Source organism: Antechinus flavipes, chromosome 1, assembly GCF_016432865.1.
Source record: "Antechinus flavipes isolate AdamAnt ecotype Samford, QLD, Australia chromosome 1, AdamAnt_v2, whole genome shotgun sequence".
NCBI classification, from domain to species: domain Eukaryota; kingdom Metazoa; phylum Chordata; class Mammalia; order Dasyuromorphia; family Dasyuridae; genus Antechinus; species Antechinus flavipes.
In genome coordinates this window covers 187,579,288-187,599,774 of record NC_067398.1, presented here as the reverse complement: position 1 = coordinate 187,599,774, position 20,487 = coordinate 187,579,288, and the positions used below count along the sequence as shown (strand labels likewise).

The 20,487-nt window shown below is 34.8% G+C and overlaps 1 protein-coding gene across 1 annotated transcript in view; it reads right to left on the bottom strand.

Moving 5' to 3' along the window:
- Positions 1-18,102: 18,102 nt before the first annotated feature.
- The window catches only part of LOC127544708 (uncharacterized), a 145,794-nt gene continuing 143,409 nt past the window's right edge, over positions 18,103-20,487 (bottom strand). The window contains exon 10 of the mRNA XM_051971474.1: positions 18,103-19,152. Coding sequence (XP_051827434.1) covers positions 18,719-19,152 — 434 coding nt within the window. The 3' untranslated portion in view covers positions 18,103-18,718. The remainder of the gene's footprint in view (positions 19,153-20,487) is intronic.

The following is a 20,487-nucleotide window of genomic DNA, read 5'->3' as shown; positions in this document are numbered from 1 at the left end:
AAAAACTTTATAAAATGAATTGCTAAAATCCTAATAAATTATATATACAATCTTCCCAATCTCTGCCACTTTAGAGGCTTTGTCAAAAAAAAAAAAAAAGCAAATAATGTATGTTAGCATGATTAGTTCTTTCTGAAGCTATGTTTCTTTTTTGTAGTCACTATCTCCTTCTGTTATTTGCTTAATAATCCATTCTACAATTTTGTAAAAAAATGAAGTAAATTTCTTTGGCCTCCATGAGTTCATGGATGCTATCTGGAGTAAGCCAAGGGATATGATTTCTCCATCCTCATTCTCCTTAAACTCTTTATAGTATTTGACACTGTTTTTCTACATTCTGGATACCCTCTCTTTTCTAAGTTCTCATGACACTATTCTCTTTTGAATGTTCTATTTTTTTGAGCACTTCTCAGTCTTTTTTGTTGTATCTTCACCCATGTCACACCTATTGGCTAAGGGTCTATCTCAATCTTTTTCTCTGTTCTCTCTTACTTGCTAACACCAGCTTTCATTTGACTAATGATCATCTTAGTGTAGATGATTCCTAACTCTCTATATCTATTCCTAATCTTTCTCCTAAACTCTAGTCCTGCATCACCACCTACCTATAGGACATTTCAAAATTCTTTGTTCCTTACATCTCACCAACCATCCTCTCTGTACTTTTTCCTTACTTCCACTTTATAGAATCTCTCCATTCCTTTAAGAAAAGCTCAAGCAATCCATGATGTCTTCCTGATCTCTCCAAATGTGATAGTTGGTTAATTGGATTGCTATTATATTTATAAATAGGATCCCCTATTTTATTCTAATCAGTATTATTCAGTTTGCTATGATTCCATATGAGTGGTGATTATACATTCTGATATTTGGCCTCAGGGCTGTGAATATCAGATTATAAATTCATGTCTTGCTTAATCACAAAAAGCTTATTAAAAGACCTCCACTTTTGGTTTTCCTTGTTATAGAGATCAAAACCAGCATTGTGATGATGATTTAATTACATGAAAATCTCCCCACGTATTTTGGGGGTTTCTCTGTTTTTTTCAACTCTCCATTGCCCAATATGGAAGAACACCATGAACACTTGGCCAACGAGTGACCCTTGTGGCCTGTGGCCTGTTTTTCTACAGGTCCATCAGCCCATGTATAGCTTTAGACCTCTACTTATCCACCCAGCCCATGGATATATTCATCATTTTGGTAGGACCTCCTGACAGATCAAAATAGATATATTGAAATCTGCCCATTAGTGTTTGTGCATCAATGGGATGCACAATGGGATGGGATTTTGTGTAAACCTTCCTAGAGGAGCCATTGACTCAGAGCTCTGCCTCAGTGTTTTTTTCTTGTAGACTGCACGATTTTTAACCCTACATGACTGTTAGTACCCTCTCCCCATAACTAGCTTGTATTTATTTGTATTTTTTAATATATTTTTTCTATGTTTGCCTATATATGTCTCCTAGGTTACTAGATAAGGTCTTTGAGAATAGAGATTGTTTTATTATTTTCATTAGTACTTCCAGTACCTAACATAATTTCTAGCACATAATAGGAATTTAAATGCTTTTGATTAACTGGTTGATTTGCAATGGCTACCCACCTTGTCTTAAATGCTTTCCTTCCTCTCATCTCTTAAAATCCTTGGCTTCCCTTAACAATTAACTCAAATGCCATCTTCTATAGAAGGTCTTTCTAGGTCCTGTGTCCCTAAATACAAGTGCCTTACCCTCTGGTTACCTTCTATAAACTCTGTTTGTAGTCCGTATATACCTAATTATGTTCATGCTGTGCCCTCTCTCTGCCCCCATTAGAATATAAACTCTATTAGGGCAGAAACAGTTTTTACTTTTTTTTTTCTTTACATCCCTGGTATACACTATGCCTGGCATACATTAAGCATTCAATATTCAATTATTCCTTTAATTAATAATGATCTAATTTTAATGAATAATTTCATATGTATTTAGATTTTGTATACTTATATAAATTTATCATTTAATTTATTAATATAATTTAATTGATAATTATATATTTTATCTGAGATTCTTAGTCATAAAACCTGGGTTTTTTTTAGAAAGGCTTAATAAACGTTTATTTAATCGAAGCTGACATGCAGAGAGCTCTGGTCTTTGGATCTCAATAATGAGCAATAGCTCCATCTTATAACTACTAACCCATATTTCAGTAAAATCCTCTGAGAAGCTCTCCAGCCCCTATAAGTATATATCTAAGCAGTTTAATTGTGTGCTTCCATGTATTCATTCATTTGGATCCATACTAACCAGAAATGATTACCTCATATTTGCTATTTTAGCTAAGCAACCCAACCACTGGCACTAAGCATTTAGCCATCTGTGGTCCAGTGGGAACCAGACTGCAAACTACATAATAGCTCTATCATCCTCCCTATGGGAGCTACCCAGAGTCTCTACTGCATCACCTGCCTCCAGTGCATCTGCTGCTCCTGTCCTACTGCAGAGATGCTCATTTGTTCTGTGATCATACAGGAAGATACAACACATTGTTCATTTCCTTACACACCAGTTGACCTTAAGCTTCCATTCATTACTTTCTTGTAGAGTATGTCTTTCATCTTAGTAATAGTAATGCTTTGTAACTGTATAGACAATTTTATTTTTCAAAGTGTTTCACATTAACTAACCTCATTCTTTCCTGACAATTGCCAAAGCAGGTACATTAAGCACAGAATGACAATGCCTTTCTTATGTGTTTGAATACAGTAGTGCTTTATAGTTGGGAAAATATTTTCCTACCCATCATTTCATTTGATCTTCTATAATGCGCTAGGTGTAGCCATAATTTTCTCCATTTTCCACATGGGAAAACTAAGAATAAAAGTGATTTTTCATTCTCCTTTGACAAGGAGGGAAAACAAGGTTAAGGAAACTGAGGGAAAATGAGGTTAAATGCATTGCCCAAGATCACACAATTACTATGTAGTAGAAACCTAACTCAAATCTTCTCTCAAGTGTTTCCCATTATTGTCATACTGCTTTTCATTCTTGTTTTATATATAGGGAACATAAAGATCTTGAAGTTAACAATAATAACAATAATAGCTTTTATATATTGCCTAATATATAGGGTGCTAAGTACTGTGCTAAATACTTTACAGTGATCTCATTTGATCCTCCCAACAATCCTGGAAGGTAGATGTTATTATTATTCCCATTTTACAGATGGGGAAACTGATGCAAAAAAGCAGTTAAGTGACTTCTGTAGCATCACACAGGTAGGAAGTGTCTGAGGCTACATTTGAATTCAGGTTTCCCTGATACAGACTTGGACGTCTATCTTTTGAGTTATACAACTGATGGGTCAAATGAAGGGTGACAATAGAATCAAAAGTAGAAAAATAGACTTTCACACCTAGGATAAAATTTAGAGACCATTTTGGATAGCAAACTCATTTTTCAGATGAGGAGTCTAAAACTCGGAGAGGTCAAGTTAAATGCCTAGGGTCACATAATTTGTTAAGAGTGACTAGTAACCTGGTTCCCTAGCAAACAGTTATCTTCCATTAGAAAATGCTTTCTTAATGGATGGTTTTAATCAAAATTATGAAATTCCAGGTGTTAAATACATTTAAATATAGATTTACCTCACTTCACAAAATGAGTGTTTCTTTTTTAAAAATTATGATTAAATTTATCAACAATACTATCCTTCATTCTTCAAGTTATTGTTTAGTTGTGTTTGACTCTTTGTGATCCCATTGACTAAAGCAATGGGGGTTTTTTTGGCAAAGATGGTGGGGTGGGTACTTCTTTCCTTAATCAGGGGATCCTTTTATTAGGCAAATAAGAAATTAAGGGACTTACCCAGGGTTACACAGCTAGAAAGTGTCTGAGGCTGTATTTGAACTCATGTCTTCATGAGTTCTATGCAGCTCTCTATGCACTGAACTACCTAGCTGCCTCATTCTTCAAGTGACCCAGATTTAAAAGCTGCAGTCACCTTCTGCTCTTTGATATACCTTACCTCTTACTCCAACTCACAAAAAGATTCACAGCAGCATCATTAGGACACGCTTCCCAAGATATCACCCTTGAAGAGGACCACATTCATTTGGATGCAAGGTTTCTGGATGTTTACTAAGTTGGTCATCACATTACTTTAGTTCATATCTCGTATATTCTTGGCCAAAGAATCATTCTGCCTTCATATATTTGTGTTTGTACACATGTGTGTATACATGTGTGTTATGTATGCATCCATACACATGCATGCATGTATACATATATGTATATACATGTTTGTGTGTGTACATGTGCTCTATGAACCCCTGGCTGCTTTGGGAGACTTCTGTATATTCAAGATGCTCATAGGTTGTGTTAACACCCAAATGGTTGTATTGGCAATGTGGGGAAAAGTGCCAGAGAACCATGAAAGATTCTAATCTATTGCTTTCATCTTTACATCTAATGGACTGCTTAACATAGTTGCTTGCACATAAAATGTTGATTTGAATTAAACTCTCATGAAATCACTATTTTTAGATTGAGAGTATTTGGTATAAAGACAACTAGTGATGGAGTAAGAAACAAAGTTCTCATTACAGCTCTGGAATCCAGAATCCCTCTGGAATCGCGAGGAGAAAAAAACAACTAGATCTGATGACAGATAAAACCAAACTTGGAATATTTCCCTGACATGAGGTCCCTCCTATCTAGAATAAATTTCTCTTCACTTATTCCCATTAGCTTCCTTTGAGCTCAGGTGCTGTTTCTGCAGGTGCTGTTTCTGCCAGCTGGACTGACTCCGAAACTGATTATTAAATTTACAGTGTGAATGATTACCTTGGAAATCATCAGATGCTACATCAGAAATTGATTGATTGTTTCACTAATTGTCTAGACTCAAGAAAATAATGGAGAAAATGTTTAAAATGCATATTAAATTTAAAGGTACATACTATGTACATTTTGGGGAGAGGGAGAGCTGATTGTTAAATATTTACCAGTATACTCCTGAATTTTTGCCTCTTTTTCTTTTCCCCATCCCAGCCCAAATTCATTCCCCTGTTGATCAATAACTGGAAGGTAGAAAGGCAAGGAACAAAACATAAGAGTAATAATTAAGCTTTGAGTGTTTTATAAGTGCAAAAAAATCTTGCCTGAAATTTTCAGTTGTACTAACAATGGCCAGCCTACCCTCCCTGGGATGCAGTGTGGAAGAATTAGTTCTTATTGCTTTTGAATCTATTTTGTAGATCATGTTTATTGGGTTATATAGAAGATAGAAGACTGATTTTGGGAGTCAGGAAGAGTTTAGTTTAAATCTTGCCCAAGACACATACTATGTGACTTTGGATAAATTAGCCTCTCTCTAGCTTTCCACATCTGTAAAATGTGAATAATAATAATACCTACCTCATAAGGTTGTTATGAGGTTCAAACAAGATAAAATCTGCAAAGTGATATGCAAACCTTTAAGCACTATATAAATGTCTACTATCTTTATTATCATTATCAAAGTAACTATGTTGGCTGTAACTATTCCCATTATGTTGACATTGCTGAAAGCATTTTTAGAGCAGAGGATTGATATGGGTGAACCCTGGGAAACATTATCTTAGACATAGAATTCTGGTTTCTAAGAATTAAACCCACTGATAAATGCCTGGGATCAAAATGATTTGGAACTACCAATTATACTTTAGTAGTCTCTTGTCTGAGCCACTGTGCTCTATGAACTCAGAATATTTATGTCACTGAAAATGAGTAAGATTGAATTTGTAAGCTATCAGAATGAGAATAAATATATATAAATGTGGCATTAATTTGTATTATTTATTTCCCTTTTTTCATTAAGCTGAATGTAGTAAACATGAATATGTCCCCAAAACAGAAGTCAGAGTGTGTTTAACACTTCCTAAAACTGTTTCCTTGAACTGAGACATTATAAATTCTCTGCTAAATAAAATATGTAATTAATTTCCACTTGAAAAAAATGGCATAAAAGAAATCATGGAGGATGAGGCGATATCCTGAATGCTACATTGGAAGTTAGAAAAGATTAGCAGTCAGAGGAATACTTCCTCTGCATGAACAATGATAGCTGAGTCTTTCATAGAGAATTCACAAAAGATATGGGTCAGAAACAGGCAGAATGAAAGACGATAGAGAGTAGTCAATCACATTGACAGAGGAAGTAGCTACAATAATCAAATCTGAGACGCATCATGGAAAGGACAATTGCTCCTGTATGTTCCACATCTAAATCTGTGATCCTAACCATCCTGTGAAATGTCTTCCCCTTAAACCAAAGGACCGAACTACCTCCAAGATCTAAGACACTTATTTTTAGAGTAACGATAGAGCATATAGTTGACAGAGATCACAAAATTACAGGATCTGAGACTTGAAGGAAACTCATCAATCATCCATCCCAACTCTCCCATGAAAGAAATCCCCAGAGTAATTTATCTGACAATGAGTTATTGAGCCTCTGTCTGAAGACCCCTGAAGAGGGAGAAATCCCCACCTTTAAAGGCAGACCATTCTACTTGCTAAGCAGTTTAAATTCTTAACAAGTTTCATTTTTAGATTGGCTTTTTTGGGCAGTGAGGAAAATTTCCTCCCAAATATCAAACCTAAAATTTGCCTCTTTTCAATTTCTATTATTTTTCGTGGGTCTTCCCTGGGATCAACCAGAAAAGTCGAATCCTCCTCTACGTGACAATTCTGAAAATATTTATAGCTCTTTTGTTGCCATTGAGCCTCCTCTGCCACGGGCTAAACACCCTTAATTCTTTTAATCACTGAATCTCATGTGACAAAGACTAAAGACCCTTTCAGGGGCAGGTAGGTGACATAGTGTATAGAGCACCAGGGCTGGAATCAGGATGACCTGAGTTCAAATCTGGATGCACATAATAGTTATGTGAACCTGAGAAACCTGCTTTTCTCAGTTTTCTAATCTGTAAAACAAGCTAGAGAAGGAAATGGCACATCACTCCAGTACTATTGCCAAGAAAACTCCAAATGGGGTCATAGAGAGTCAGATATGGCTCAATAAGAAGATGTTTATTTTCCAAATGACCTTCTTCTGAAAATACTCCACCTTAACCATGTCTTTTTTAAAACTGTGATATCCATAATTGAATGAGAAAAAGTCTGATTAGAGCAGAGGATAGACAATAGGTTTATGAAATCCTTATACCTGAAACTTATGTCCCTCTTAATGGATCCCAAGATTGCATTATCATTTTTGGTTGCCATGTTACATTGCTGACTCAGATTGAGTTTATAGTACACTAATATCTCCAAACATTTTTCAGAACAACTACCATCTAACCAACCTTCATTTATCTTGTATTTGTGAAATTGGTTTGGGGGATGCATGTGTGAGTTTAGATTTTACCTCAATTGAATTTAATCTTATTATATAGATTCAGTCCCAGACTAACTTGTCAAAATCTTTTTGGATCTTGATTTTTACTTACTATTGTGCTATAATAAATGATGAGGAGGATGCTCAGAAAAACTTGGAAAGACTTCTTTCCATGAGTTCTTCCAAAGGGAAATATACGATGACAAATTACCAGTAGACAGAGTACCAGCCCTGGAGTTAGGAGCATCTAATTTCAACTCCAGCCTCAGATGCTTAACACTACTAGCTGTGTGACTTTGGACAATTCATTTAACCCCAACTGCCTTGTCAAAAAAATTAGTGTAAGATGATTAGTTGTGAATGACTGCTATTCTCAGCAATCCAAGACAACTCTGAAGGTCTTTAGATAAAAAAAAAAAGGCTATCCATATCCAGAGAAAGAACTTATTGCGTCTGAATATAGATTTTTTAAAATTATTTTCACCACTCCTCCTTGATTTTACTGTCTTCCCTCTGAGATAACACCCAATTTATTCTGCATATGTCTTTTTTGTCCATAGTTGTTTACATGTTTTTTCTTAGAGTATGAGCTCCTTAAGAGCAGGTACTCTATTTTGCTTTTCGTTGTATTCCTAGAACTTAGCACAGTGCCTGGTATGTATTAGGCACTTAATAAATTCTGGTTGACTGACTGGATGATAGAATCAATTTTTAACTTTTGTTTTTAAAACTTTGAGTTCCAAATCTTTTCCTTCTTCCCTCCCCATCCCTCCTCATTGAGAAGGTATACCTGAAGTTATGCAAAGCATTTTCATAAAAGTCATGATGTGAAAGGAAATTAAGATTCCCCCCCCAAAAAAAAACCTTAAGAAAAATAAAGTTTACAAAGGTGAAACTTGAGCTGAGACTTTAAGGAAGTCAAAGAGGTAGAAATGAGGAGAGAGAGGGAAAAGCCAGTGAAAATGTTTGGAGTCAATATGTGGAGTATCCCATGAGAGAAGTAAGTGTTAATGTATCACAGAGTATATAGAGGGTAAACTAAATGCACAGCATTCTCTTCATCTAGTTTAATTACCCTATCCAAAAAAAAAAAAAAAAAAAAAAGAAATGAGACTGATCAGAATTAAGGGAGAGTGTTTTATCCTCCATCTCAGTTATTTAATCAGCTCCTGATGTCATTGATCATCTTCAAGAATAAAGGACAAACAACAATCTGTGAGTAATAGTAGCTGCCTCACTGGGGACTCACAATGCTGCTCCTCCTTTCCTTCCTTCTTTCCTTCCTTACGTACTTCATTTTTTCTTCCCCCCTCTGACCACTTGGGGAGTCATATATTTACCTGTGAATACTGTGTACAAAGGAATATGAATTTTCAAAAAATTTGATCATTTGTACTTCACAAGGTATCCTGAGATTTGGGGGTAGATTTTTTTCTTCCCTATTTATTTCTTCTATCATTTTTTAAAATGGGAAAATTAACTCTTTTGTCTTATATAGCTTTCATTTATGATTTCTTGAAATTTAGTTTTGGAAAACCAGGCTTTGGTAAAACTTATTGGAATGAAAATGAAACTACTTGATTATGCCTTAAACCCAAATTACTCTGGCACTCACTAATTGGCCAATAATAGGTCAATTCATTTTTGGATGTTGATGGCTCAGAGTGAGTGTAAATGGCAATTGTTTCTGTTCTGTCCAGAAACCCTGAGCATTTTCCTCTTCCAGAATGATTCTTTTGTGAAGGCAAACTAAGCTAACTTTTGCCTTAATTTTTATCTAGCCTTTAATTACCGAATGGGTATTGTTTCAGACAACCTGAGACCTGGGAAAGACTTTAGCTTAAAAAAGCCAAGGTTTCCTAATGCATCTGGGGCCATCACCAGTCTTCTTGACTTGTGCACTATAATGACTTTGGAGGAGAGAGTAAAGATTGATAACTTTTATCTCACTAAAATTCAATTCATGTGCAAGTCAGGATATCAACCTCCCAATGCAATTGGACATCTTTGAAAAGGAAGTATGAACAATGACAACAATATTAAATCACAAAAGACCCAGAAAATAGTCATCAAAAAAAAATCATCTATTGTCTTTCCAAGCCTTTTCTTCTACAGGCCAAATATTGCCAGTTCTTCAGGGAATTCTCATGATAGACTTCCTTCTTAAACTGTGGTAGCCATTGTTACGTGTAGTTGTTTTAGTAATGCCCAATGCTTCATGATCCCATTTTGGGTTTTCTTGGCAGAGATACCAGTTTGCTATTTCCTTCTCCAGAACATTTTAAAGATAAGGGAACTGAAGCAAACAGTATTAAATGTTTTGTCCAGGATCATATAACTAGTAAGTGTACAAGGCCAGAAGATGAGTCTTTCTGAAAGACTTCAAGATTTCGGCTCTATCCACTATGCCACTCAGCGAGTATGAACAAAAAACTCCAAATTAGATCTAACTAGGGCAAAGTACAGAGGGACTATCACTTCCCTATTCCTAGAAGCTATGTTCCTCTTAATGCAACCCAAGATTCTTTTTTTGGTTGCCACATCACCATGCTGACTCACATTGAATTTACAATACAAAAAATACCAAGACCTTTTTTTATTCCAAAATAACTTTCTACCCACATATTATATCAGAGAAGCTGAATTTTTGTCAATATAATATTTTACATTTGTCCCTATTAAATTTCATCTTATTAGATTGAGTTTAATGCTCTAGTTTGTTAAAAATCTTTTGGAATTCTGATTCTCTCACCCAGAGTGTTGACTATCTCTTCTTCTTTTGCTTGTTTAGCTAATCTCATGAACATGCAAGCTATAAATTTATCTAAGTCATTGAAAAAAATGTAAAGTCGAGAGTGATTTCTAGGGTCTTCTACTTCAGACTTCCTGCCATGTTCACATGGAGTTATTAATAAGTAGTTATTCCTTGATTTGGGCCATTCTACATATTGTTCACATCTCTCCATCTTCTACAAAAAAAGAGTATGAGATATTTTACCTAAACTTTACTAAAATCTAAGTATACTATATCCATAGAATTTCCCTCATGTACTATTTTCATAATTTTAATAAAAGAAATGAGATTACCCTATTGCTTTTTGATGAAACCATGTTGGCTCTTTATAAAAACCACTCCCCTTTTTAGAAGTTTATGTATTTAATGATCTCAAAATTTCCCAGAAACTAAAATCAAGCTCACTGGCTTATAGCTTGCAAACAATGTTCTCTTCCTTTTAATTTTTTTTTAAAGAAATTGAGACACTTGCCCCTCATCAGTCTTTTGCCATCATTATTTTTTTCTATATTTTTCGAAACTCTCTGATAGTGACTAAGCACTCACACTGATCAATTCTTTTAATAACCAGGGATGTAGTTCAGCAAGGCCAAAATACTTGGTAACTATTGTTCTTACGATTCTTACTATTTCTTCACTGATCTAAGTTATTAAGTCCCTATCAGACATTTTTATTCTTCCATTTTTTTCAATCTTCTCAAAAGAGAAATCTGAAGCAACATAGGAATTAATTTTTTCTCTGTTATAACTTATTACCATTATGTCCAATCCAAAATCCTTTTACAACTAATACAACTAACAAAACAAAAAAGACCACCTCCTTTTGAGGATCTTAGCCCCCCAAGTATTCTTAGCTCATCCCAAACTTTAGGACAGCAGATATTTTTTACAGTACTGAGTGAGCATGTTATTATTATCTATTACTTCTTCCTTACTTCTTACCTTCTATTTTCTAACTTCATACATTTCTGGCACATTTCTTTTTAAAAGCTAAGTTATTATTGCATTCATATTTATATCAAACCACACATTTATGTTGGTCTTTTCAGACAAATACCTTTTTCCCCTTTCTCAACAGAAATGTTTCCTTTTTTTTTGATTTGGAATTTCATTCCTGGACATATCCTATCTCAGGCCATCTTCCCTGTAGTGTTTAAATCCATGAGATCCTATCTTTTCCTCTGAACTTTCTGAAATCTGATTTCCCAAATTCAGGGTTCATAATACACTAAGATCATATTCAGATTTCATTTCCTCTATCAAAAACTCTAGGAGGCAATAGTTACCTCCCCGCCCCAATATTTTATTTCCACCCCCAGAGGTCCCATAATTTCCACACAAGCAACCAATTCCTCTGGTTAGTGAGAATCAGACTCAAAATAGAATTTCAGAACTACAATAAAATCCTCCCTTATGGCTTCTTCCACTTTTTGAAAAAGAAAATAATGACTGAGGTAAGTTAAGAAATTATTATCTGTTCTGCTTTTGACAAAGAGAGAGCTTTACCAGATGACTGGATAATGGAAATCACTTCTCACAAGCACATTATAAATCTTTACCAGGCTCTTGGAATTGTTTCTTAAGCTCTCATCCATTTCTTCCTTCTGTACAAGTAGTCTATAGTACATTCCAAAGATAAAATCATTCCCATTTTTCCCTCCATTGACTTTTACCCAAATACTTTACATCATAGTTCTTGCCTCAGATTCCTGTTTTTCCTCATATTAATATATTCTCTTAAATACTATGCTTTTCCCACACCTTTGATTTCTTCTGTTTCTTTGAATAACATGTACCCACCCAGAGATCTGATTTAGTTACAGGTTTCAAAGAGTTTCATTTCACAAAGTCTTATTGATACCTACCAGATCAAATTCCCCCCTTTACATTGAGTCTCAAATTGCTCTTCCTTGTTGCTTAAATTTTTGGCATATGTACATATGAGTTTTATGTTAGTTCCTTTCATGAATTGATTTTTTTTTCTTTTGTGAACTTCTAGGTATCTCAAATGTCATTCTTTTTTGGTTGGTCCTTTCTATGGTCTCTAGCTTGAGAGATATACATAAGCATGAGAAATATACATAAGCAGTTTTCTCCTTTCCCCATTCCTCTTAGTTTAAAACCTTTTAAACTAGATTTGCAAAGTGTCTAGGAAAGAAATTATCTACATTTCTTACATATCCATCACTGCACAGGTGAGAAGTGTCATCTCTACATTTGAAGCTATAATTCAGAAATTGAAATGCTAGTCTTAGATACAGTCTTCTAAGACAATTGTTTACTTCCCTAACTAATGTTTTTCTTCTGATATAGTAAACTCTTGGGACCATACTTTCTCTCTCAACTTAGTAGGACCTGAACTCTGTTGGTGTAACTTGTGAGAATTAATGTCTTAGTAATGTTTCAGAAAAGGACATCTGAGGAACAATAAAAGACAAACCTGAGCAAATATGAAGTTTCATTTAGATCAGAAAAGTCATTTTGAACAAGTACAAGATAGAGGAGACGTTTTGTCAGCAACCCTCTGAAAAAGGTGTGCACTTTTTAGATGATCTTTGGGATGCCTTTCTACCCTAGTTTTTTTTTTTTTTTTTTTAACCACACTCCCCCCATCACCAAAAAAAAAGATATTCTTGCTTCTTATTAAATGCAAACAAATTACAATATTGGAGTTAAGAGATAAAGGGTTAACAAAGTTCCTCATCCCATTTAAAAATTTAGTTGCTTTTATTCAAAAGCAAACTTTATGAGTAGATATTTGGGGATCTGCAGGAAGGTACTTGGAAATACTTACAATGAACTTCCATAAGGCTGGGAGCCTTTTTTTTTTTTTTTTTTTTTTTTGGAAAATTGGAGCACCTAGTTTCTTTGGACTTGCTTCAAAGAATTTTTTTTAAAGATTCAAAAACAAACTGAAGCTTTTTTATTATAAAATGGATGCCTATCAGAATGAGTGTTTTCAGAGAAAACAGGTCTTTCATTGCTCAAATTAATTTATTAATTGTTTCCTTACGGTTATTTCCAAATAAACTTTTACTGTCCGGGCACATGTTTTCTATTTAAAATTTAATTAAATCAAAAGATTTCTAATCATACAAAGAAAGACACACAAAACATGAAATGAGGTAAAAGAAAATTTAAAAGGTCATTCTTTTTCCTTGAATAAAATTCATAATAATATTAAAACAGCTATGTTTTTCATCAAGGAAGTACTTAAGCAGCTAATTTTTATATAAATATATTCCATGCTAGTTCAATAAATTTTAAATGAGTATAATCTTATTAAGCTACAATTTAGAAAGACCAGAGGGTAGATGGCTATTTACATGTGAAAGCAATGAATAAATGCACTGAATAAATGAGCCCAGTAATTTATTAGAGCTAACCAACAGAATTTAGGGGATGAATTCCTTTTAAAAAGGAATTAAGTGAGAACTGCTTACAGAAAAACTAATCTGTGATATATTCTTTGAAGATGATAGCATAATCAGAAAGGCAGCACAGCTTAATGGACAAAGGGCCAGCCTTAGAATCAAGATTGAACCTGATCATATGACCCTGGGCATGTCATTTAAAGTGTCAATGAGTCAGACAACTCTTTAGATTGAAGAAGACAGATTGAAGAAAAATTGATTGGTATGGATAAAGAGAGTTCTTCATCAGGATGTTGCTTTACATTGATGAAATCAGAGGAGAAGGGAGGGAGGAAGGAGGGGAGGGATGGAGGGAGAGAGGGAGGAAAAGAAGGAAGGAAATGAAGGGAAGAAGGGACATAGGGAAAAAGGGAGGAAGGGAGGGAAGAAGACAGGGAGGAAGGAAGGAAGGAAAGAAAGGAAGGAGTGACAAGAGAAGGAAGGAAGGAGGAAGGAAGGAAGGAAGGAAGGAAGGAAGGAAGGAAGGAAGGAAGGAAGGAAGGAAGAAGGAAGAAGGAAGGAAGAAGGAAGGAAGGAAGAAGGAAGGAAGGAAGGAAGGAAGGAGAAGGAAGGAAGGAAGGAAGGAAGAAGGAAGGAAGAAGGAAGGAAGGAAGGAAGGAAGGAAGGAAGGAAGAAGGAAGGAAGGAAGAAGGAAAGAAGGAAGGAAGGAAGAAGGAAGGAAGGAAGGAAGGAAGAGGAAGGAAGGAAGGAAGAAGGAAGGAAGGAAGAAGGAAGGAAGGAAGGAAGGAAGGAAGGAGGAAGGAAGGAAGGAAGGAAGAAGGAAGGAAGGAAGGAAGGAAGGAAGGAAGGAAGAAGAAGGAAGAAGGAAAGAAGGAAGAAGGAAGGAAGGAAGGAAGGAAGAAACTAAAAGAGGGAAAGTATGGAGGAGGGAGAGAGAGTGAGAGTAAGAGAGAGAGAAGGAGTGAGGGAGGGAGGGAGGGAGAGATCAGTTTTGCACAATTTAATGGTATTTGAGTTTTGGGGAATAAGGATTCAAATATCTAGTACCTATGGTTCTGTTAAACCTTGCTAGTGGCTATATTCTGAGGTAAAAAATAGAATGGAACTGATAGAAATCATTGGGATATTTACATTGGCTTTGTGTGATGGAATGCAGACTAGTATATGACACTAGAGGGCAGGAAAAATGTGCAAATGTTCACTGACTCCATCATGCTTGGACAAAGGTTCCCACTCCCCTCAGTCTAAATACATGCTTGGTATTCCCTTTCTTTAATCCCACTTGGACAGAAAGTCAATCTATCCTTTATATATATACTGCATCCCCAAGGGGATTGGACCTTTGATTTCATTGGTATAAATATTAGATGAGGCAGCTTTCTCTACCAATCCCAGTCCAATCTCTTCTCTGAAAATTATAGTTTTAGAAAGTTGTTTGGAGAGTATTGAGAGGTAAAGAAAACTTGGCAAAGGCAACAGAGCCAGTTATGTGTCAGTGGAAAGAGTTAATCCCACTTTGAGGTCTCTCAGGCTGTTCTCAAATGCAAAGGATACAATCATATATTGAAGTACTCAAAGACATATTGAATGACATAGTAGGTGTTGTTTTCCCCCTTATATTGCATTTATTTTTCTACTGAAGGCCCAAAAGAATTTCATTTTTCAACAGGAAATAAATAGGTTCAACAGTTTTTTTCTAAAATAAATCAAATAAAAATAAACAAAAAAAATGGATAGATAAAAGACTGCAAAGTAATTTGTGTGTAGAAATTTTAACTTTAGTTTTGATTTCCCATCAGCTTTAATAGCAAAGAAGTCTCATCATTTTTTCTCAATTTCAGATGCTTGTTTCTTCAATGAATGTGCCCAAAGAATTGTCATCATCCATATGTTATCTTCAAACCTTATTTATCTAACCTTATTTAATGTAAATGAATAAAAATACAATGGAGAAGAGGAAACAGCTCTCATCAGAATAGGAAATCTCTCCATAATTATTCTATTTCTTTCCTTCAAAATATCCTCTTCTTTCTTTAGAGATTATTTTAAGCTATGAAGTATGGTTTAAGGGGGGAAGTTGGCCTTAATTGTTCTCTCCCATACTTGCTAATATCTCTTTTATAACTTATATACTTATTTTAAGGACACTTCTGTTCCATAGGACCTATTTTAAAATATCTGTGTTATGGATGTGTAAATTATGTTTAAAAATTCTTGAGAGAAAATTGTCTTCTTTAAAAGAAGTTGCCTCAGAAAAATCTGGGTTTAGAAATTATAGCATTTGCAAAATATAACCATTTTAATCCAAAATGCCATGCAATCCTTCAGGCAGGTCTGGGATAAAGAGTGAAAAAGTTTCTGAGCAGGAGCATGATGGACAGAGAAGTCATTCCCCATGTAGGAAACACAGCAGAAGTCTGCTCTACAAAATAGTGATTTGCTTTTTCCTCTTGTTGGAACCATTGATGGAGTAGTGCAGTTTAAAAATGTGCCTAGCATGGCTAAAGAGGGTAAGAGATAGACGGGGAGAGCTTGCTTGTAGCAATTGAAAAGATTAAAAATATTTATATCAAAAGCAACCACATCAACAAAAAGCTCCAGGCTTCAAAAACCAGAATTGATAGGAATGGTATAGATTTTTTTAGGAGTGAATAGGTTCTTAGGTCATAAGAGAAATTTTAGAGTTAACTATTATTTTACCAGAAATCTGATTACATTAAATAAGTAGCAATTGATAAGTAAGATAGAAGGAAAATAGCTATATATAGGTAGGGAATTTTTCTCCCATTTTCCACATGGCTTTTATAGTGTATCTTTTTTATTGTTCAATTCGTAAATAAGTTGCTTAAATCATTTAATGGTTTCAAGATTTTAAAGACCATTCAATTAAATTCAATCCAGCACTTATTATTGTTACTATATTATTATTATTATTATTAAGAAGCATCTAAGTGGCAGAATGTTTACCTTAATTTCCTCATCTATAAGATAGGAGTAATAAATAACAGGACCCACCTCCCAGAGTTTTTCAGATCGAAAAAGATAACAATTGTAAAGCATCTTAGCACACTACCTAGGACTCAGTAAGCATTATATAAATATTAAATCTGATGATGATATTGATGACGACTAATGAAGATGATTGATAATGACATAATTATCACTACTTACCTTTAGAATGCTAATCTGCAAAGAGAAGTTGGGGTAATTGAGTTTGAGATTGCCTCATGGTGATTTTGAGTGTCAGTTTTTACATTTATTGATTACGTGAATCTGGGTAAATCATTTAACTTCATTGAGCCTCAATTTTCTTATCAGTAAAATGGGGGTATTATTTTTTCTACCTACCTCAAAGTGCTATTGCAAGAAAAGTGCTTTGTAAATCTTTAAAATGCCATTTAAAGCTGTTTGTAATTTATCAACTAAGACACCAATGCCATCTGCTGGCAATTTGGGGACATTAGAGTACTAGCCCCTGAGGGGGCTTGCCTTGCAAAGCCAACCTACATATATCAGCAATTAATAGTAAATATCAAATCCTGAAATAGAAAAGGTGGGGGAAGAAAGGAGATTATTTTGAAGGAGAACTATAACAAAAAGCACTAGGAGAATGGAATGATATTCAGATTTTCTAGATTGTTGTGTTAAGCACTCTAGAAAAGGTACCTGGAACAAACTTGGGCAAGGATAGGAAACTTTGGACATCAGGCTACTGCTGGAGAGGTCAGCATGGAGAAGTAATCTTAACATGGCCCTGGAGCATAGAGAGGCAACTGGACACGTTGTGCCGCAAGTAAGTTCTGCACAAGCTCCATGAGGTTGGAAGCAATCATGGATATGTAAGGGTGGTCTGGTCTCCCCCACAGTACTGACCCCCAAACTCCCAAGAGGAAGGATGGATAGTGTGACAGGCAGAAGTTACAGCAAGATAAGTGGCCATGCCATGGTAATTAGTTCTCTTCTTGGATACCAAGAGCCATGGGAAGAAAGCAGGTGAGGTGGTGGGAAGAAAGAGGAATTCAAGAAGTCAGGAAATATGAGTTTACTTTCATCTCTGCCACTAACTTTGGACCATTGGGCAAATCACTTTTTCTATTTACACTTCGATTTCCTATTTCTGAAATGAAATAGTTGGATTAGATGATCCTTAAGGCCCTTTCTAGGTCTTAAAACTATAATTCTAGTAACTATATTGCAGTATTTTCTAGGATGAAAGAAAATCAATGTATTTGGCCAGACACCTTCCTTTAACATTTAAAAATAATGTGATACAAAAAAAAATAAATAAATAAAAAATGTGATAAATGGATAAAGCCAAAGACCAGTCTCGTTTTCTTTTTTAAACAATGTCTTTATGAAATAGCTAACAAAGTAACCATGTGTATGACCTTAATTATTCCAAATGTAATTATTGCCTTTGGCAAAACAGACAAAATTGGCATGTGATGAATATTTATATTTTACCTTGATGCTTAGAAAAGACTAATATTCAGCTAGATCCCTCTGTTTTCTGGTTTCAATATAAAAGAAAAAAGTGACTATTTAATTTATTTTAAATAAAGACTCAGAAAATGCCCTGAAATTTCAACTTTATTTATCAACAAAACATCAACTTTAAAATTTGAACATCCTTAATATCCAAAGAAATTTTGGAAATGAAAATATCTAATTGAAAAACAAATTAGCTACATATAATAAGCTTCTTTGATAAATTTTCTTTAATCACATACTTAACAAGAGCATTTGTTCCATGTAAACATTTTTATTCATTTGTGTTATTACTTTCAAGGAAGATATAGTAATATTTTATTATTTACAGCAGCATTAAAAGCTGAAGATGATTCTTTTTTATCAGTCATTAAATTAAGATACAAATGGCTGAAATTTTTAAAACCTCAGTTCATGAAGCTAGTCAAGGAAACAGTGAAGAATTGTATCTCTGTTCCAGAACGAGATTCACATAGTGACATATACAATCACATGTTGAAATTTCAAAAATGAAAAATTAAATGAAAATGAATAATCATCATTTTAAACCATTCCCATTTCATTTCTATAGGATTTATCTACAGAAAATCTTACCAATCAAATTTACTTTTTAGATTTGTAATCTATTTTGGCATGTGAAGTTTACCAGCACCTAGAACAAATATCCAAAGTCATACTTCTAAGTGGCTGGGATCCCAGATTAATCTTGTAAAGACAGTCTTGTGGGTTTTATGCTCTTAATTCTGAAGTTCTTCCCTCGGTGGTGCATGGGGGCCTTCTCGGAAGTTTCTTCCTGAGGCTGCAAGGAGGAGGCTCGAGAATTTTCTACTTTATTTGAAAAAATGGAATTAACTACCAGTCTCTGTTTCTGAGAACCAAATTGAGTTGGCGGGTCTTCTGTGCCCAATACTACTCCACCTTCCCCTTTCCACTTTGAAAACCTCAAAGAGGACTCGGTTCCTTTTTCCTTACGTTCCTTTTTTAAAAGGTGAAGTTCTGTGATTGCTTGCTCCAGCTCAATTCTTAAGAACTCCGTCTCTCTCGCTGCTTTATCTCGTTGCTCTGCACAGTCTCTGAGGGCCTGTTCTAAAGAAAGGAAAAGTTCTCTTCCAAATTTCGACAAGGCCTCTTCACCTATAGAGAGAGAACAAGAAGTGGCAGCAGCTACATTAAACCAGATACTTCAAGAGCTATAGTTCAGAATTTTTCACCCTGGTATAAACACCACAGACCTTGGCAGGACAAGCTCCATGAAATGTGGCTTTAGTACAGGAGTTGGGAAGGGGCAGAAGGCTCAGGACATTGGGGGTATACTGTTATAAAGAAGGGGAAAGACTAGGGGAAGGAACTCACATTAGAATGACAAACTGGCTAACTAGTTCCTAAGCCCAGTTTCTTCTTTGCTACTGACAAACTATTGGCAATATCCTCTAAATATATTGTCCTAGACCAAAATTAGGGTAGCTCTTGCCTACTTATGACTTGGAAATCCCATTTGAAGCAGAGGAAAAGAGATTGGTAAATGTTAGGGGTCTTACTAAAGTACATTTGGACATTCAATATCTTAATTGAACTTTCCTTGGTATTACCTTTTACCATTATTCTTTAAAGAATTAAATATGTGAAAGTACTGACATTCTTGTGTGTGATAGACATTCTTGTGAGGACTTTGGGGTACACTGTGATTCATAGTTTTTTTTTTTAATTTTTATTTTCAAGTAATGTGGGAAAATGGAATAATTTATTTTACTAGCACTACAAACTAGAAATAGTTTTTTTTCCCCCTATTACACTAGCAATCTCCTGTCCCCACATTATTACAATTTTTGCCTTTTTATATTATGTGAAATCAAAAAATCAAGCACCAACTAAAAACCTGAAAAGTGATCCCCAAAATATAACATGTAAGCCGAGAGGCACAAATGGAAAAGAGGAGTAATAGTCCTAATTTCTTTGCTGTAATAATGGTTTTATGGGATGCTTGTCTATATTCACACATATAAGCCTCAGTTTATTTTAGTTTTATTCTAGCATCTGCTATGGAATCACTCTTTTTTTTCCTCTGTTAGCTGACTCCCCCTGTTGGAATTCAGCAGTGCAAAGTCTATCCAAGCAGGTACTTTACAATTCATGATATTCTAGCTGTAACTTTGCTTACATGAATTTATATATTATCACACTTTTTGTGGAGGTACATGTTGAAAACAACCTAAGAGATAAATCTGATCTAGGATGGTCAGAGAATCCACTAAACAATTACAAAACCTTATTGCCACCTGTTAGTCACTGTGCTAGGCCTGTGGGGAAAGGGGTTAGATAAAAAAGAAAAATGAAACTGTCCTTGCCTTTGAGTAACTTACAATTAATGGAAAGAGTCATCTTCTATCCTAGTAGATTTTTATTATAATTATAATGATAAAACTTTTTTATTATATTATTTTATTATAATAATAAAACTTCTCCACTAAA